At 44.0% G+C, this 21,379-nt stretch overlaps 1 protein-coding gene across 1 annotated transcript in view; it reads right to left on the bottom strand.

The window, feature by feature from the left end:
- Nucleotides 1-13,258: 13,258 nt before the first annotated feature.
- The window catches only part of LOC133350567 (anthrax toxin receptor 1-like), an 82,442-nt gene continuing 74,321 nt past the window's right edge, over nt 13,259-21,379 (bottom strand). The window contains exon 19 of the mRNA XM_061565032.1: nt 13,259-16,909. Coding sequence (XP_061421016.1) covers nt 16,880-16,909 — 30 coding nt within the window. The 3' untranslated portion in view covers nt 13,259-16,879. The remainder of the gene's footprint in view (nt 16,910-21,379) is intronic.

Below are 21,379 nucleotides of genomic sequence, written 5' to 3'. Positions count from 1 at the left end.
GTAAGAATTCTCATCCAACAGGCCGCCTTGGTGCCCTGGGAAATTGAGACTCAATCAAGACGGCGCTCTATCAATCACAACATATGACCGTCAAGTCGCGTGTTGATCAAATCTCCGCGCACGATAAAATATGGACGAGGAGAGCGATGGGGGGGCTTACTTGTTCCCATTCGGTTTTCAAAAGTGGTAGCATATAGAGCTGCTTTGTTTTGACATTTCCTCCTGGACTTTTGCTTTAAACAAAAAAAAAATGTTTTAACGGATGTTAATAATGATAATGACCACGATGCTGACGGGACGTTCACAACTCTAAACATTCATTTGTGTAAGTGCGACATTGCATCATTTAACAGGTGCCCACCCCACCCCCGCCGCCCCTTCCTTTCCCATATGTGCGGTAACATAAGTGCAGCCTTAATAGAACTTCGAGGTCAAAGAGATATCTTTGGGGAGCCGGTGTGGGGGCCGCGACACACACATGTTAAATTGGCTCCGGTGGGTGGTTCCAGCACTGCCCCTGCCTTCAGCCTCTGCTGATTGATGCTGGAGAGCGCAGATGCGGCCACAATTATGGACGTTTGCGTCGATGCGCGCTCGGTTGGCGCCCTTTGTTCTCTAATGACAACGCTTTATGGGGGCAGACGCATGTGTCGCTAAGTCTCCGATATTTCGGCTGGACGGACACCTCCTGCGGTTGAGTTGAGCTACTTTGTGCAGGTGTAAATTCTCCAACCCTCTGTCTCTCCGTCTGCCGTTCAAGTCATTAGTGCGTTACTTGTGAAATCCGCGATGAAGCTACTCAACCATACTAATAGGGGTTTTTCCCTTTTTTTTCTGGCAACAAAACTGACACCTTTTGCAAGGAATCATGTTTACATTAACCACAATACTTGCAGTCAAATGCTAACAAAAAAACAATACTCTGATAATTTATGGATTGTCCTTGAAATTGATTGGTCCACACCAGAGACAGCTTTCTTTAGAGCCTCGTCTCATATGGTGTTCGACCAGATGACGCCTTTTGGCGTTAATGTAAACATGATTCCTTGCAAAAGGTGTCAGTTTTGTTGCCAGAAAAAAAGGGGAAAAACCCTATTAGTATATTTTGGTACTGGCAAAGGAGGTCCCATGATGCTACTCAACCAGTTTGCGATTTTGAACGTTTCGATATCGTTTGTAGCCTGCCCTCCCGGTCAAAACGTACTAACTATTCGTCCGTCTTCAAAGTTGTCTTGCTATCTTCTTCCGACGTACTTTCTGCTTGTAACCACAGGTTGTTGTCGGGCACTACACGTGCCGAACCACACGCAAGGCACAACCCGAAAACACACGCGTGAGCTGTACGACACAACCGCTGTAAGCCTGCATGACGGTGCCACCTCGGTTCCCTTATCTTTCTCTACCCGCACAGCTGAGCCAAAATAACCAATCGTGACTAATCTCTGACCGGCGCAGCCCACAAATTCGTCTCGTCCCGAAGTTCGCGGCGGAAAACTTTGTTCACAGGGCAGTGAAATTGACGCCGGTGGAAACATGTCATGCAATGGGCGGGCGTCGTTACTTTGTGATCAAGCGACACGTGTCTGAGCTTGGGTTCAATGGGTAAAGTTTAATCCGTGGTAATTGTAGCATAACGATGCTACGATTAATGATGCTGCAATTTACCTGTGAAACTGTTTTAGTGGCCGTATGAAGCCACAACACGAAAGGCCCTTTGAATTGAGCTCCCGTTCTATCACCAGCGGAACAAAAGCGCGAGGCTCAGCAGGTGCTGCATAACAGAAGCATTAGCGGCTCCTACATGTGTCGCTGTTGTCAGCGCAACTTTAAAGTGACCTGAACTTTTATTTCATTCAAAGGCCGAGCGAAATGTCCATTTGTTCCTTTATTTTTGAAGGGAAAAAGTGCGGTCGTTCACATCGTAGGAGCGTGCGAGGTGGTGGCGGCTTGTGGAGGCTTTCATCCAGCTGAAGATTGACCTTGGCTGATTTGAGGACAAGCGTGTCATTTAAATGCTGTGGATATACATATGCATGTTGAACATCTTTCGCACCCTATGTAGCCAACCGTGCAAATCGGAGGTGCGGGGATGTCAGTGTCTTCATAAATAAGACTATATTCTACACTATTGCACCATGCAGTGCATTTTTCTACATTGCTGCTCGTTTTTTTAAAGAGCTATTTCAGTGGTAAATTATACCCGTAGAAATTTTAGCGTAAACTTTCACCTCATTTCATCAGCACGAGTCACTCTTTACTATTTCAGATCACATTGAGTGAATGTTCTGCCAAAATGTATGCCGTGGTTTTTTTCCCCTCCCCTCCATATTATTTAATTAGTTTATGCCTCTTCCAATTATTGTTGGCCCAGCATGTACAAGTGATAGTTGCTGCCAACTCAATCAAGAAAAAGACCTATCAGCAGCAGCATGGTGGCGTTTGCTCTTTTCCGTACATCGAACTGCATTATTGACTGGGGTGGTGCTTCACATTTTGACTGGAGCAGTCCTCCACATTTTGATTGGAGGAGTCCTCACATTTTGATTGGAGCGGTGCTCCACATTTTAACTGGCGCGGTGCTCACATTTTGACTTTAAATGTGGTCTACATTTTGATTGGAGTGGTCCTCACATCTTGACTGGAGCAGTTCTCACATTTTGATTGGAGCGGTGCTCCACATTTTGACTGGATCAGTTCTCACATTTTGACTGGAGTGGTGCTTCACATTTTGACTTGAGCCGTGCTCCACATTTTGACTGGAGTGGTCCTCACATTTTGACTAGATCAGTTCTCACATTTTGACTGGAGCGGTCCTCACATTTTGACTGGAGCGTCCTGGCTCCTTGGCAGCGGGATGTGGACTTAGAACCCGTGCCGTATGCACGCTGCGCTACTCACGAGGCCTCCCACGCTGTCAGAGTTGGCGGGCCCCCGAACCTGGGGTCTGCGGGAGGGCTACAGCGGCACACTTCTCTCTCTCTGCGATGCATTCATTAGCCCCCGCACGTACACAGAGGGGTTCATGGGGGGGGGGGGGGTGTGCGAGAACCACGAGCGGGGGGGCAAGGAGGGGGGGTCGGCCGCGTCAAGCGCCGCATTCCCAATCGACGTCGCCGTCGAGCCGAGCGAGCCGAGCGGGCGCTTTATGTTGCGAGCGCCACTTGAGCGGCCAAATCTGTGCGCCGGCGTGGGGCCCCCAGTCGCGGTGCCTGCCGAGCGTCCGTGCGGGACGCCGTGCGCGCGATGCGATGAGCGCGAGGTGCCTCGGTGCGGAAGGTGCCTACACGCGCCGCAAGTGCGATCACGATGCCCCCCCCCCCCCCGTGAAGAGAGACATTTGTACATGTGCGTGTATTTGTGCTCACCTCCCAGCCCCTTTTGTAGATGAATAAACACGAAGATTGTTTCGTAAATGAGTTTTCCAAGGATTAAAAAAATCACGCTGCTTCGAGTATTTTTTGGGTTGAACAAAAAATATATTGGCGGTTTCTTCAGTTTTTTATGGCAAAAATAAATGATCCCAACATTTTAAAACATGAGTGTTGATGGATAATTTTCCTTTCAGAAAAAATAACAAAATGGCCTTATTTTTTTCACGTAAACAACAATACGGTTGCTGAAGTTATTAAACTCAATGTATACGCATGCACATGCTTGTGAACTTGTTTTAAATTTTAAACATGTGCCATAGCAAGGCTTATACGTTCTATTTGTAGAGGCACGTACACATCTGACTGCATTATCCCACCTCAATATTCCCTTCTCATCATCTAATTAGTGTTCTGCTCGAGGCTCAGCAGAACAATGACTGTAATTGTGGTGATTAACGTGGAACTCATATGGGATTTAGCCGAACAGGTATTCTCCTTTGGTGATGATCTCCCTGCAGTATACACACACACTCACTGGAGCTTGCATCAGTCACCTGCGCTGACATCGGCACTGGTTTACATTATAGGGCACTATATAAAAAAAGCCATTATAAAACCACAGTTTGAGCATTATATGAGAAATTAAACATTGTGCATCATTAAAATATTACAGTTTGGGCATTATAACGGACATTTTGGGGAGTAGATGCCTGTTTAGTGTTTGAACATCTTAACACCTTGTGTATTATTGCCTTTTCTTTTTGTCGTCATCTCGATACTCGCAAAAATTGTGCCAAAGATATTTTGGGTATTCGCAAAACATTTTTGGGCATTATAATTTTACTGCCACCTTGGAAAAAAACCCCTCTTGGTTGGGAGGACATGGTACCTATGTCTTCAATACAATGCCATCACACGTATATATGTAATATTTTAGAAATGAATAATTCATCAAACAGCCCGCCATTCTGAACTGAGATGTTTTAGTTTATTCGTGTTAAACATTTGCGCTGGTTTTCCTACACATACATTTGAGCAAATTAGGCAAAAATAATAACATTTAGACGATGTGTCTATGATTGCCCTGCATACATGTACACGTACACATTGTAGGCAAATGGATTAGGGAACAAAAGAATAGAAACCTACATTGTTGCCCTTAACTTGATGTCTTATGTCTGGTCATTGTACATAAAATGAATATACACAAATGTGAAGTAGATTAATCAATTTTAAAGTAATACGCACATTTGTGAAGGAATTAATTGTTTTAGATCTCTTGACTTTCTAATTGTATAACTGTATCATTGCCCTTCATGACTTCGTCATGTAATATTTTTTTGGTGTTTCTGGTTTCAATTGGGGATTAGTCTTCAGATTCGTGGCGATTTGGGGCGTGTTTTCACGGTACAATTTAAAGTACAGCAATTATTTCAAGGAATAAAATAAATACAGTGTACATGAAAACAAATTAAAACATCTTTGTCACACTTGAACTTATCTTGCACACGCATGAAGGTTTGGCTGAAAGGAGCAGATAAGGACTCCTCGTGGCTCGTTGTAATATGTTATATCTGTGTCAAAACGTAATATAAATGTCTTCCAAACAAGAATGTGTATATGCCCAAGAGAGCGATGTTGGAAATAAGCCATCAGTGGGATCCCAGTCCATCTTTATGATCATCGTAATTTGGAATTAAAGAAGACGGCTAGTTTATCATTTGTTATGTTTATAATCTCGGAATTTATTTTTGCGGTGATATAAACAGTGTTTATTTGTTTCTCTTTATAAAGTATATCCTATTTCTGCCATTCGCATGTTTCAATCTGCTGACCATGCAAAAACAAAACAAAATTCGATGAACGCTATTTAATTTTCTGCAGTTAACGATACAAAATGTTTCAATTAACTCCCATTAATTTACCGCCGTTGCAGCGTAAAGTAAAAAAAAAACCCCGCTAGGATGGTGCGTGCGGTGTGGCGCGCGAAATCACGTCTCGTTTTGTATCGCTCCGTTCTCAAAAAGGGTACTATAAAATCCTGCAATTATAAAGTAATAAGAAAATAATGTCCACGCGATAAATAACCGCGGTGTCCAGGAAGGATCTCTTTTTTTTCTTTCTCCGTGAGCGAGCACACACAGTGTAAATCTTTTCCCAGAGTACTGTCTGGCATTTGAGGAGCGAGCGTTGAGAGTCACATAGCTCAGGGAGGCATTAGCAATGTCGCAATGGATGCAAACGACATTTTAATTAAAACACGCTATCCCGGCTCCAACGTTGGGTGTTCCTTCCACTCCTCGCTCATTAAAATATGCTAATTATTGAACGTAACGAGCTTTGTGATCGCATTCATTATGTCCGCGCAGTAACTGCCATTTTTTTTTCCTTTCTTTCTTTCTTTCTCAAAGACATCGGTGAGACAATGTTTTTTTTTTAAATGATTATTTTATTGGCAGACAGTTGGTGCTTAGCTTAATACAAAGCAATTCACGTGCGTTCATTTGATTATTTATGTTCATATTATGGATCCTATTTGGCGTTGGGGGCGGGCATTGGCTTGGTCTCTGAAGTTTAAGAACTATGTCTTGAAAGCTTTGACTTCTAGATATACATTTTGTCAAATCACTTAGCTGCCTTATCGACTAACAATGCAGCCGCATTCGATCACGCGTCATTGAAGCTAAAACCTATAACTGGTGCTTGGCACTTAACTGAAGTGTCTTGCAAATGGAATTAGACTGCACTCAGGACACGTGCGACAGATAGTGTCATTTACAAGGTACAGCCTGGAACAATTGTCTCTGCATGGCTTCTGGCAAAAGAGCTGCAATTGTGTCTCGCTTTCATATTGTATTTTTTATTCTAAACGTACACACAAAAAATGTATAACCATAGGATTACTCGATAAGTCATTTGAATCCTAAATTTCATTGTCTCCTGAATCTCTCCCAGAGTCAAGTTAACTGACCAAAATTGGAGTTTACAAAATTGTCAACTGCTTGGTCAGTTAACAACACATTCATCAGGAACGCTGCTTTTAAAGGAAGCATATATAAATTTCGATTTAAAGCTTTCGTGACTGCAGGGATTCATCTTCTTGGTTCTTTCGGTAAAGTCACGTAGAAGGAAAATAATAAAATAAATCATAATAAAATACAATTCTCACGATGTTTCGGCCCTTCTACGTGACTTTACCGAAAGAACTAAGAAGATGAAACATATAGAATAGGCAATATGTTGGTCAATTGCCCTCATTCATAGCACATACATATGGAGGCCGGAGAGATTGAGTGGAAAACAAGGGTTGGAGACAGCACTTGTTTACACTATTGACCCTGATAAGAATTACATTGAAAAAATGCTTTCTGATGAGCAGTTTTTGAATTGGCATATGAATAGTTACCTTATAGTAAGTCTTTTGTAGAACCTAGGTATATATAGGGACGAGTTGCACATTGCAGAATTTAACAAATGATCCTTGTGGCGGTACCCTGGGTTACCAAATAATACAAAATGGCCGAGGCAATTCAATATTTTATTTCTGGGACACTATTTTTGTCCAGGGGTGTTACTCAACTCCACGATTGGGGTACCAATCATACCGAAATCAGTACTACTCCATGATGTCGAAACGCAGCGAGGACGATTGCGCCGAAACCCTGAACGCTCGTACGCACTGTAGTGGTACATCATAGTGTACAGCTCGTCGAGATGAGTCAATTGCCGCATCGTCGACCATCAACAGACTAAAAATTACCGCATCACGGACATTATGCGAGAGCCGGGGTACTATTGTACCCCGGGGTACCGCCATAAGGTTCAAATGTGAACTTTTAAAGACAACTATGGATTCTTTTTTTAATTGTCGGATTTTCAGAAACATTTTTGTACCTAATAATTGGACATATCTTTTTGGTAACAAATATGACATCACGGCATGGCACATGCCACCATTGTTGGTGGAAACAATGTGGATGTGACATCATGGAGGTGATGACACTTCCTGTGATGTCATATCTTCGTTTGAATGCAAAACAAAAGAACAGTTTGGATCCTAAATGTTGTATCCAGGCCCGATAAAAAAAAAATGAATGCATATACTGAACGTTTGTCTTTTTTGTTAGCAAGATAATGGGAAAATTGTGATCAAAATGGTTTGAACCGGATGGTGAGCAGTGCCTTTTCCAGTTTCTTGAAGTATCTTGCGCGAGCATTGCTCCTGGTCAAATCTCTATTTAAGGCCATTTCGTTTGCATGTTATTTTTTTCACGCCGTACGCCGACGGTCAAATATTTAAACAAACAAGAAAATCACACAATGTAAAACAAATATCATCCGTGAGCAAATAATGTACTGCAAGCCGAGATCAGTTGTCCATGCAAACTATCTCGATGACGAATGCACATTTAAGGGAAAAAAGTGTACGCATTCTAGTTTGCTGGAGTTTCGTCGTGGGCTTTAATTGGCAGAAGGCCCGAGGGCGTGGAGGTGTGGCACCGAGGGCCTTGCGCCGGTCATTGTCTCACCCTGTTCACGTCAAGTCGTGTCGTTTTGTCAAAAATTTCCCTTCTGATTTTTCACTCCGCGTCACAAACGGCAAATGCGAAGTGACTCGCGGTCTGGCCGGATTTTCGGCAAATAGGCGTAATTGCGTAAGGCGACAGGACGGTCCATCACTCGCCGCTCCTCATGTCATGACCAGGGGCGGCCATTGACGTGACTCTTCAGCCCGACAGCCATCTTTCTGCCTCCACAATTTGTGCAAATCACGGACTCGCCCGCTGCCGACATCTTCCCCTCTCTCTCTCTTCCAACTCGACTCCCGTCCACGCATCCTCCGCTCCGGCAACCGAGGAATTCTGTCAAAGCCCCCGGTCAAACTTCGCTCGGTGGAAGGTCACTTGTTCTCTCATTCTCCTCTGCTTCCGAATGATCTGGAACTCCACTCCCCCTGTCATCCGTGCTGCACACTCCCTGCACCCTCTTCAAGTCTAAGGACATTACCTAATTTCTCCTCGACCTATGGCTGGCTACCTCTCTTTAACTTCTCGCCACAATGGCGAGATGTTAACTACCTCGCCTGGTATACAGGAGGTCGTGGGTTCGATCCCGACCCTGATGCTTGTATATTTGGAGTTTGCATGTTCTCCCCATGGTCGCGTGGACTTTTCTCTGGGTCCTCTGGTTTTTCCCTCCACATTTAGAAACATGTATTTAGCTGCTATAGATTTCCACACGATAAGCTACTTCATTGGGTTATAATTCGTGGCCAGGTCGCTTCTGAAAAAGAGCTAAAAAGCTCAGTGGGCCTTACCTGGTAAAATAAAAATAGTAGAGTAGTAAATAAATATGCCCGCAGATTCAAGTGCAGCCTTTTGACATGATGCCACGTTTGGACGCGATAGAAATTCAAATAATGTCATGCTGTATCTTGTGCAAATGTGGTGGTAAATAATTGTCAGATTGTTTTGTGGTGGGGTTTTACTTTCTTTAAAAAAAAAAGTGGCCACTGCAGGTGATGACCCATTGACAATGCAATGCTGGGGGGATTATAACTAATATTCATTTATTGATAAGCATGTCGAGGTTTTTTGTTGTTTCTGCATAGCTAACATTAGGCAGGCGATGTTAAGGTTTGTCTTTTGTATGAGAGATCTTTGTTGGAGCATATGCTTGCTCTGCAATGCTTTATACAGTAGAACCTCGGAGATCGAACACACCAGAACTCGAACAAATCGGTGTTCGAACGATATTTCCGAACATTTTTGCCCCGGAAACCGAACGAAATTCTCAGGTCGAACGGGCAATCGTGACTTGAAAGAACCTGTATGGCTGAAACGCGTATGGCCCAGCGTGCATGACGCTTGCCCAGACAAAGGTTTTACCGTATGAGAGGCTCAGTTAACACGTAGCTCTCACCCAGTGCAGTTATCCGCAAAACATCGTTCCTTAACTTTTTGGTAAATTTCCTTTATTTTAGTGTTTTTGGTGTTTATCCATACACAATGTCTCAATTTATTTATTGCATTTGTTGTTTTATTGTAAGATTTTATGCATGTAATTACTGTAAACTTCGTGTAAAAATGCTTCATAATGAGAGATGTCTTGTGTCTGGAACCAATTCATGTCATTTACTTTCATTCTTGTGGGGAAAATTAATTCGGTGTTCGAACAAATCGGTGTTCGAATTGACTTCTGGAACGAATTAAGTTCGATCTCCAGGGTACCACTGTAGATACAATTGTGCTGAATTATATGAAAGTTCATTATGCGCTAGTGTGGATCACCGTGGGTGATGCGACGGTTGAAATTCACGTGCGGACACAGATAAAGATCCTCCATATAGCCGACAGACTATTGGGGCAAGCGCTGTTAGCGAGCACGCACACACAGGCTTTTTTATTTATTTCAATTCTTCAGTCTGTGGACCTTCTTGACCCATGCTGTAGAATTGTATTTGTCAAAATTACAAAACAATTGGGGCTGCTTTGGAGGCATGCACCCTCCTAGCTACCTCTTACCCATTCATCTACCCCATCCGTCTACAGCACTTCAAAAACATGCTTCGGTGATATTAATGAGTGAAAATGACTATGATGGTGATACTGATGAACCTTCGACGCCAAATATATTTAGACTAGCTTGTTAGCCCGTCTTAGGACGGAAGATGTAATTATAAAGATGTTAGTATACGTTTTATTGTGCGATTGCAAATGTAGGTACGAAAAGCTGGGCATAACATTGTTTTTGGGGAAATTAAAACCATCACGTTGCCATAGATAGCAGGCCTTACCAAAAAGATGTCCAAAATCTTAAACAAACACAAGATGCAGGTCCGATTCAGTACAGGACACAACATCCGTGATCTGATCCCATCCGTAAAGGATGTCATTCTGACTTGCACTTCAAAAAACCATTACGTTGCCATACATAGCAGGCCTTACCAAAAATATTTCGAAAATCTTAAACAAACACAAGATTCAGGTCCGATTCAGTACAGTACACAAAATCCGTGATCTGATCCCATCCGTAAAAGATGTCATTCCTGACTTGCAGTATCCTGGAGTCTACAAACTGAGTTGTATTTGTGGTGATTGCTACATTGGGGAAACGAAACGACACATATCAAACCGTATTCGCGAGCACAAGGCAGATTTGAAACACGGCAGGACGAATTCTTCCGCCGTGGCTGATCACTGCTACAACGCTGTGGGCTCTCATGATATTGTTTTCTCCGACACCAAAGTGCTCTTGCAAACGTACTTGTTCTGGCACACATGCACACCACAACCACAACAACAACAACAACAACCACCACCACCACTTGCCACTAACTGACAATGATGTCATCTCAGTGCTTGGGCCAGGCTAGGGTGCACTTGGAGGTCACGTGAAGTGTCCAAGGCTCGCTGGAATGAGGTCAGGAGGCAGCGATTATTTGGTAGATACACCACCTGTGCTCCCCACTGTGCCACCACCAAAAGACAAAGACAAATATCCCCCGTATAGCCTGCAACGGACTGTTGGGGCAAGTGCTGTTGGCAAGCACCTACGAAGGCCGGCCTGGCACACGAGGGAGGAGAGTGGCCAGCACCACGCCTGACCGCCTTTGTCTCCCCAGTGGCGATGTTTACACACCGCACCAGATACTCATGTGAGGCTGAGTCGACCTACTGAAGGCCCATGACTGGTTCAGATAATCGTCACTGGTCTTGGTCATGAGCGGGAATCGAACCCGGGTCACGGGGTTCATAGCGCCGTGCGCTAACCGCTACACTACCGCTCCCCACTGTGCCACCATGAACATACACGCACGAACGCACGTGTATATTCACACATAATCCATCGCTACAAATAAATAAAAGTCTTCCACTTCATCAGCCTATGGACTTCCGTGACCCATGCTGTATAATTGTACCTTTTTATTGGTCAAAATGACAAGACAAGGGTTGTTTTTTGTTGTTGTTGTTGTAAATGGATTCTATTAAGGTTGAGAGTGGATTGTTCCTTCTCGTCTCTGTGAGGCTTGTCCGGCATTGGTGTCTGTTAGTGCGCAAAGTGGATTTCAGTGGGGAAACCAAAAAAAGCTCCGTTTAACACATTGGCTTTCGCAACCAAAATAATCCATAACACAGGTTTTTTTTTTGGGTTAGATCGCGTAAATATATAAATGTGTCGTTAAACCCGCCACCACCCGACACAGCCAACTAGTAAGAGTTGTCACGGTAACAGAACGTGCCAATTCGTTGGAGAGCCAAGCCACAACATTTACAATCCGAGTTCTCAGATCGAAAATATTATGGCTTGGCTCTGAGTACTCAGATTGTAAATGTTGTGGCATGGCTCTGAGTACTCAGATTGTAAATGTTGTGGCATGGCTCTGAGTACTCAGATTGTAAATGTTGTGGCATGCCTCTGAGTACTCAGATTGTAAATGTTGTGGCTTGGCTCTGAGTACTCAGATTGTAAATGTTGTGGCATGGCTCTGAGTACTCAGATTGTAAATGTTGTGGCATGGCTCTGAGTACTCAGATTGTAAATGTTGTGGCATGCCTCTGAGTACTCAGATTGTAAATGTTGTGGCATGGCTCTGAGCACTCAGATTGTAAATGTTGTGGCATGGCTCTGAGCACTCAGATTGTAAATGTTGTGGCATGGCTCTGAGTACTCAGATTGTAAATATTGTGGCTTGGCTCTGAGCACTCAGATTGTAAATGTTGTGGCATGGCTCTGAGCACTCAGATTGTAAATGTTGTGGCATGGCTCTCCAACACACTGTGTGCAGTACTCGTAACAAATTGGCGTGTTCTGTTTACGTGGCAGCCCTTACTAATCGTCTGTGTCAGGTGGCGGTGGGTTTAACGACACATTTATCTAATTATACTCGATCTAACCCCCCAAAAAAACTCTATTATGGACGACAAAAAAAAGCAGGTGAAGCAAATGCCGGTCTCGTGCAGAGTCCAGAGCACGTGCACCTTGGCTCTCCGCTTGGCACTGCGAACACTTTCAGCAGCACTGCCTTTCCATAGCTCACCAGTCGTTCTGCTCCCACGCTGAGAATACAGGCTGTCTGGGCACAATAAAGAGGGCTCCCCACGTTTCTTCTTCTTCTTCTGCTGCGATGCTATGAATGCATCGCACGTTCTCTATCACTGCAGCTTTATGCCTATAGTGGAATGTAAGTACGTATGTATGCGATCGTGAGGTCGACGCCGCGCGGAAAGGGTTGACGCCGCCACTTTTGCATTTCCGATTCAATCACTTTGCCACGCGTGCACGACTTGGACGGATGGAGATGCGATTTGTCGTCCTCGCAGCCGCAGCTCTGGTCCCTGGCACTGGAAGGTCACGTGGCGCCAGGCTGTGTGGCACATCTGTGAAGAGGGCATTCTTCGCACGGCGTTGTTTCAAGAAGGGATTTCCATTCACTGGTGTGCCCATTTCAAACGTTCCTTGTAGGATGTGGTGGCTTCAAAAATATAGTACCACTGGATTCATGAATGTCAGTCACTAATGGCTCGAGGGTGAAACAAAACAAGAATAACTCCTGCAATGGACGTTGCTTTTGGACCGCCAAGTGGCTGTGGTTCGTCTCGTTCTTGTGGTTTGAACGCAAGCACGTTGTGAAATTAGATGCAGTATGCCGTGTGTTACAAACTATCCCCCCCACCCCCTCGCTGGGGCTCCCCTTCTGTGAATGTACTCGGTATATAATTGTGTGTGCGCATATTTGACGTTGAGGTACCCGTCCTTTTAATTGCTTAAACTGAGATGTTCGAGTGAACGCTTGCGTAAAAAAAAACATCATAAACCGTGCGGATTTTTTTTTTATATGCAAAGACGAGAATGTTCTGAAAACAGGATTCGTGAATCATTTAAAGTTGTGAAAGAAACGAATGTTTTATTATAAAAAAAGCAAGCATGATATCCAGATACAACGGTTTCACAAGCAACGTTTAAGGTTCTACTGTGGTATTAGTGGTCTACATGACGTTGAAATTACTCGCTAGATTAGTTACGTACACTGAATTCAAGTAAATATATTTTTTGGAATTTTTCTCTTTTTTGGGGCATCCATAAATACTGTGAAGGCCGGCAGCGGTTCGTTCCAACGCAAGATTTTACGCGGCGTCAAACGTCCGCGCAATGCGCCGTTACAACAGCAGCAACAACAACAACGACAACTTGCCCTTCTTCTGCGGCTCGGTGCTGCTGCCAAACTAAATCCCGGCTAAAAAGGCGAAACGTGAAAAAAAATCGGCAAAAGAACCGCACGGAGTGGCGAGCGCGTGTGCTCACGAGGCTACGACGGATGCCTCCCAAAGACGCGTGATGCCTCTCGGGGGCATTGGGGACGCGACAGAAACTTGGCAGCCGGGCGGATCACAGCTTGGGAACGGTCGGTGCAGATGCTCGTTATTAAAGTGGTGCGGCCTCCGTTAAATAAATGGTGCTCTCCGGCCGCACTGTACGCGTGTCCTGCGGTCAAGGGGAGGGCCGGGTCCTGTTGCGCGTTTAGCTTGAGGTCGGCGAGTGCGCATGTTAATAACCACGAAGAGACGCAGCTTTGCAACACTGTTCGATTTCCACATCTGCAACGGTTGTTGTTGCTGCTGTTGTTGTCCCGACCTTGAAAAAATTATACATCTACAAGCTTTTCATGATTAGCGAACCCATATAGGCACACAGTCGATTGAAATGTGTGAATTTCTTCCGCGCAATTTATGTACAGATGAACAGTCTTGCTCGGGGGCACGTTGCAGTCAAGGGAGGTGCAACACTAAACTCATGCGGAGACAGAAATTCCCTGGCAATGTTTACCCATCATTTCATATTTCTTGGAGGTAGGCGTGAAGGCAAATAGGCAGTGTAAAAAAAAAAACTGTTGGCAATATAGCACAGAGTCACACCTACTCGTGTATGTTTGCCTCTTAATGCTCACAATTGCATACGGATGCTATAACACAGGTGCAGACGTAACAAAAAATACAACACAACGTCTGAGCCTACGCATACCTTGGAATTTGTTTCCAAACCATTTTGATAATTTATTGTCTTGCACGTCCCTTTGTAACCCGAAAGCTTTTCACGTAACACATCGCGTGACGAGGCAAAGTGGTGGCCCCGTGGCTAGTTAGCGCACCGCGTCATCTGGTCCAACACCATGTGAGACTAGGCTCTAAGAAAAGCTGTCTCGGGTGTGGACCAATCAATTTCAAGGACAGTGCATACATTATCAGAGTTGTGTTTTTTGTTTGCATTCCGACCGCAGGTATTGTGGTCAATACAAACATGGCGTGTGAGATTTGTTGCCAGAAAAAAGGGTGAAAAAAACAATTACCGATGACCTGAGTTCCATTCTCGGCAACGTTTGACATCAGCGGCGATCGATATCTGAACCGGTACGTGGTCCCCCGCGTGCTTCAGAATGGTAAAGTATGGCCAAACAACTGGTGCAGCTGATACGATGTGAAGAGGCCTTCAAACAGCACTGAACTGAAAAATTATTACATAAGTGTCGTAACATTTTTGGGAAAAGCAGTTGCAAATTCATGAATACGTGGACTGTGGATAATGCTGCCCGCAGCAACGAAGAGCCGACCGGACTTCGACACGAGGCAGGAATTATTAAACATCTCAGCGAGTACAATCATGGCCAACGCGAGCCAATCTTGTGTTTAATTTAGCCGGCTCAATGTCACCAGGCATTAGCGGCGAGGGTAGAACGTACTCAACATGAGATATGTCGGCGTACTTTCCGGCTTGGCTTCGACAAGGGCCACTGTTCTCCATGTGTAGGCAGCAAACCGGTGCAATGGAAAGAGTTTAGGCGTTTGTGATTCAACTTGGGATGTGTTCCCAATGTTTTTTGGAATGCATCCAAAAAATCTGAAAATCAGGCCTATATAGAAATTTCGGATGATGTAAAAAAAATACTTTTGGATTCATGCAAAAATGTAACATCACAGAAAGTGATGTATGACATGTTCTCCCGATGATGCTTGATATAAAAGTCATTAAATAAATTATTAATATTTAAAATCCTTAAATTTATAAAAATGCAATACATTTAAATTATAATCTTAAAATACCAAATCAGGTCTGAAACCGAGCCTAAACGTTTGAAAAGGCAATATCCCTAGAGCCTAGGCTGAAAGATATCGTTGGCTGAGCTGTAAAGTCAAGTAGATGTAATGTTTAATGATTTATATTTGGATTCAGAAGCTGTAAAGCATACATCATAATGACACCAATACTTATTTTTAAAAAATGCTGATAAATACAGCCGAAACACAAATGACTGTTCTGCACGGTCTATATAATTGGCTGATTTCTTTATCACAGGCAGTATTTATTTGAACGATTGACAGCAGGAAAATAGATCTTCTCGTGTTCATGAGAAGTCCGTTGATTTATACAGATAAACGGACAAGACACACATGAAAGGGGGAAGTTAACAAATAGCTGGGCCCAACATCTTCCTCATTCTCTAGATCATAAGACGCCCCCGAAATGAAGATATCCCTCAAATTAGTGCCCGGGAGTCGATCAAGTTAAGCTAATATGATCACACAAACACCTACCAGATTATAAAGACACACACCTCCAAGTTCTGCTACAAACTACAGGGGGGTCGGGATGCGTTGTATAATCCAGAGAACAAGGTAGGGGTGGGAATTCACTTCAACAAGCTAGAACTTATTTTTGTGTTTAGATTTTTGTACTTCTCCCCGCACCTCCAATTATCACGGTTGGCTTGCTAGGTACGGTTTGAAAAAAGTTAAACATACGGTACATAAGGAGACGGGATTGAACCCTGCCAAAAGTAGAGTGTAGTCTGCTCTGCAGTCTATCGCCGTGGATCTTGTCGTGGCTTTATGAGAAGTTCTAGATCGCTTGCTCTTGAATGCAATCCGTTAGGTTTCCCACCTCTTGAGATACAAAAAAAAACCATGGCGCATATGGCAAGAGGAATAGCTCATAATACTGGCAGAAGAGAGAACTACATCCATACGCGCATTGTCACGAATGGTGTATTATTAAGCATCTGACCACCCAAAGAAAACCATCAGGAACTTTTAATTTCCTGGGGAGACGTACAAATTCCGGAAAACAATCTCAAACTGAGGCTGATCCTGGGAAGACCGGGACCCGGTGGCAGCAGTGGCGTTCACATTCGTTGGCGTGGGGCACTACGTTTCGCGCAGGGGTCGGCAAACCTGCCGCTACGGAGGCATGCGCGGCTCTTTGCGGACCATTTCGCAACGTAATGTGTATGCATTCGCTTGCATCGTGGCCCTTGAAATGTTGAGTTTTGCACCGAATTCGAACAAAAACGGCTCTTGTTCATTTTGGTTGCTGACCCCCTTGGTTTGGAGCGACCACTGCCTCCCAACAAGATGGCCGCCTGCTTAAAAAAAGAAAATGGCCGACGTGGGTGCAATGTCACGTGGGAAGATAATCTTCGACTTTGGTTCTGCTCGCGGTCCAGCCGCCCTCCGTCAAGTGCGCCTCATGGTCATGCAGCGACCCTGTGCATAGGAAACAACGTACAGTCATCGTTTTTTTTTTCAAGTCATCACATTTCTGAAGTTCGCAATGTAATAATAACTTCGTGATGTTTGTGTCTGTGTGTGTTAGAAGGATTACAAATGTGTATCGTGTATGTGTGTGAAATAACACTTTAAAGATATATATATTTTTTAAAGGGTAAAGCTGCAGCCCTGAAATGTCTTGCTCACGCCACTGCTGACAAAAGGGCCTCCACTCAGAGCTCCTGATTACCCCCTCTAGAGGGTATTTGGCCTCGTCTTCCACGCTGGCTAGACGTATTTTGGAAGAGGTAAGAGTTACCTACACTCTGCCCCACCACACGTGACCTTCCGATCGACTGACTGCAGCATTTCTCATTTACGCTCCTTGGTGGAGAGAGGTTGGTGGGCATTACAGAAACTTGCCCGTTTGTTTCCACTGCCGCTCAGGTTAAATGATCCACTGACCTCTGGATTGCAAGTCCAGTGTGCTGACCCTTACAGGACAGCATCCGAGTGGCATGATTGGTTATCACACGGTACTTATTTGCCCATAATACAGGTTTTTTTGGGTTAGATCGCGTAAATACAAATGTGTCGTTAAACCCGCCACCACCCTACACAGCCAATTAGTTAGGTTTGTCACGTAAACAGAAGATGCCAATTTGTCACTAGTACAGCACACCGGTGTGTTGGAGATCAAATCCACAACATTTACAATCTGAGTACGACGTTTCGTCAGTAATTACAACTAGCTTCATCAGGCGGCAGCTAGATTTTTGTACTGGAAGGTTTAACGACATTCATATTTACGCGCTCTAACCCCAAAAAAAACCTGGATTATAGATGATATTGGTCGCGAAAGCTTACGTGTTAAACGGTACTTATGTGGTCGTAATGCATACTTAACGACGTTTCTATTTCTATGTTACTATAATTACAGTGTTTCTTTGTGTGTGTGTATGCTTTTACGAGCGATAGAAATTGTTTGTGAAATGTGTATTATTATATATAATATGTATTGTACGTAATTTGTTGCGCGAGGTGTAAATGTTTTAATGATAAGTTTCGCTTTTATAACCAAAAATAATCAGAATGTAATCGGTGCCACTATGAATGTATGTATGTGTATATTCTTAGGTTTTTTCGGTAAAGTCACATAGGTAAAAAATTAAAATTAATAAAAGTAAAAAAATTATTTTAAAAATCACGACGTTTCAGAGGCAACACAAGCTTCTGTCTTCAGGTGGAACCGTCACAGCACGATAGCTGTATCAAGTGAGAGAGATTCCAAGAAAACAGTCCTTGTATATATACTGGTTGAGGGTGGGAGGAGCCAAGGTAGGCCCTGAATATTATTTTTGTGAGGTTCGGTGCGGATGAAGTACGCTGTTAGGAATGGGCCTTTGTTGTGTAGAATGGTTGACTGAGCCTATTATTATGTAGAGGTGGTGCGGCTTAACTCGCTGTCAGGAAGTTAGTCTTTGTTGTGTAGAATGGTTGACTGAGCCTATTATTATGTAGAGCGTACTTCAGCCGCACCGAACCTCACAAAAATAATATTTAGGGCCTACCTTGGCTCCTCCCACCCTCAACCAGTATATATACAACGACTGTTTTCTTGGAATTTCTCTCACTTGATACAGCTATCGTGCTGTGACGGTTCCACCTGAAGACGGACGCTTGTGTTGCCTCCGAAACGTCGTGATTTTTATTTTATTTTTATTTTACTTTTATTAATTTTAATTTTTTACCTACGTGACTTTACCGAAAAAAACCTAAGAATATGAATCCTTGCAGTCACGAAAGCTTCAAATCTAGAATGTATGTGTATGTTAAGCTTCTCTGGCACCATACGTAGGCAACCGTACTAAATCGGAGGTGCGCGGGAGGGAGAACGAAACGAAACACAAGCAGTGACGGCACTGGGCAAAAGCAACCCAAGAAGAGGCTTTGGCCTGCCGCAAATCAAGGGGACCAATTGAAATATCGGCTTAACCGATACGAGCTAAAATTCAAAGCCAAACAAGCAAAACAAGAAAATGCACATAACACGCCAAATTAATGTCTCTCATCGCTATCTTGTCTGCATCAGTGTTATTTAATTTCGCTGCATCTCAACTTTTCTATCGACATTTACATTACTTCGACATCGCAACGGTTTTCTGAATTGTAAGGGAGAGGTGGGGTGAGGGGTGGGGAGAGGGGTGGGGAGGGGGGTGGGGGGGACCCAAAAATATCAAAATCTGTATTTAGCTTGCAGGAGGAATCCGAAGAGCTACTAAGCTCTTTTTTTCACAGAAATCCAATACGGGTGGGTCCGCAAGTTACAACAGCAAAAAAATAAAAAAAATCGTAGTGGTACAAACTTGAGAAAATGGTAGGCAAGTCAAAAAATTTTTGTTTACTTAGGACCCCCCCTCCCGCCCCAGCCACAAATGGGCCAGCACCACAAACTGCGGGGCAGCAAAGTCATGGCAAACGGATGCAAAGTCTCCACGCTTCGCAAGCACGAATGCAGGCTCCGCAGGGAGGGTGGCCGCAGTGTTTTATAAACCTCGTCCCCCAGGAGGGCCAGATGGCGTCAAAAGAGTCCAACTGATTTCCCGCTCAAATACGCATTGACGCGACGCTCAGCTCCCACTTAAAGCCTTGAGCCAATGGTGGGAAATCCACATTCACATGGCGGGGGTGAGTCTATCCATAGGACAACCACCGTTGTTGACTTCCCCACACGCGCACACACACACACACAACAGAATTCACTTAATCGACCTCGGAGGGGTGACGTGTCGAGCAGTGCCGGACTAAGCTAGTGCGGGGCCTGTAGCATATGTTGTTATAAAGGGGCCCTAAATATTAAAAAAAACACATTTTTAACTTGCACAGCAAAATAATTGTATTTTTTCATTTGCTATACAGCCAGATAATGACAAATCGCTAACCTTAAACACCCAGTCGTTTATAAAAGGCGGTATAGTACTATAGTGATAGAGCAAGTGCAGAATCACTGAACCGGAATTGATAGCTTGAAAGCATTTAGCGCGGGGCCCCCCTTGAAAGTGTTGGGCCCGGAGCATTTGTAGCTACTTTTGCTACTAGGATCATCTGGCACTGGTGTCGAGTCAACCCCTGACCAGGATATGAACCCATAACATTCCGATTGTGGGTCTGCTAGCTCTGCCGCTCAGCCAGCTGGCGGGTTCACATGGTGTAGATTATTCTGAATACACAGATGTGTTGGCTTTAATTATAGAGACGGAGAGTTGATGACAAATATATGTCTTGTCCGTACCAGAATTTATGATTAATTGTCCTCTGTTTATTGTTTGGGCAAGGAAAAAAAACGATACGTGGATGTTAACTTAAACAAAAAGTTTCATTAACCGTTAACATCTGTCTAACGTGTTCGCCAGACAACTCTAACACTTTTATAATTACACAACATTCACTTCGAAGAAGTGTTTGTTATGATTATAGAGATAAGTTATTTTCAGCTTTCACATCAGCATGGTCTTAGCCCGAATTGTTCTATTGTTTGGCACTCACTTAATACTGTACACAAGATGACATTTATATATCTTTCGTATGCATCCATATTTCTATTTTGCTCTGCATGGATAGCTTTTAAAATAATGTCGTAGTTTAGACGATCCCCTAGCGAAAGTAATGTTTAAAAACGTATTTATTGGTTATAGATACGACTTCGGGAAGATTAGGTAGATTGATTTATATATGGAAGATACAGCAATATAGATTCATCCATGCCATAAGCTTGGGAACAGCTGTCTTACAGGTCTAAAGGTAAAGGTGCAGTCCTGCAATTCCGCGTTCATGCCGCTGCCGGCGGAAACACCTCGACAACAGAGAGCTCAAGCGAGTGTGTCCACGGTGGCCAGACGCCTGCTGCTGTATATTTGGAGTTTGCTTGTGTTTCTCTCTCTCCCGTGTTCGCGTGGATTTTTCTCCGGGTCCTCCGGTTCCCCCCCCACATTTAGCATCAACATCACGCATCTCAGAGTATTTGGTTGCTACAAATGTGTATTTGACGAGCCACTTCGTTGTGGCCAGGTCGCTTCTGAAAAAAGAGCCATATAGCTTAGTGGGCCTCACCCTGATAAAATAAAAAAAAATGTTCACAGTTTAGTTTTCGTCTCGGAAGTGGTGGGAATACTTACGCTTTATCCCACCACACGCAACCTGCCGATCGACTAACTGTGATGAACTCATTTATACTGCTGGGTGAACCAGAGGCTGGGGGATTTAAGAAACCTGCCCCATTGTTTCAACCTCTGCACGGGGAGAACTAACTAGTGACCATTGTGTTGCAAGTCCAGTGTGCTAACCGTTGTACCACGGCAGTGTCCCTTTACTGGAAATAATATTGTTCCCATTAAGTGCTGTTCTTGCGGTGAACATTCTGCTGTGGTTACTTGACATGGTTACATAAACTAGGCACGTCCACTTGGC

The sequence above is a fragment of the Lethenteron reissneri genome, chromosome 34, assembly GCF_015708825.2.
Source record: "Lethenteron reissneri isolate LAM-NWPU_2019-01 chromosome 34, ASM1570882v1, whole genome shotgun sequence".
In the NCBI taxonomy this organism is placed as follows: Eukaryota; Metazoa; Chordata; class Hyperoartia; order Petromyzontiformes; family Petromyzontidae; genus Lethenteron; species Lethenteron reissneri.
The sequence above is the reverse complement of the archived record's forward strand: the minus strand, read 5'-3'. Positions and strand labels throughout refer to the sequence as shown.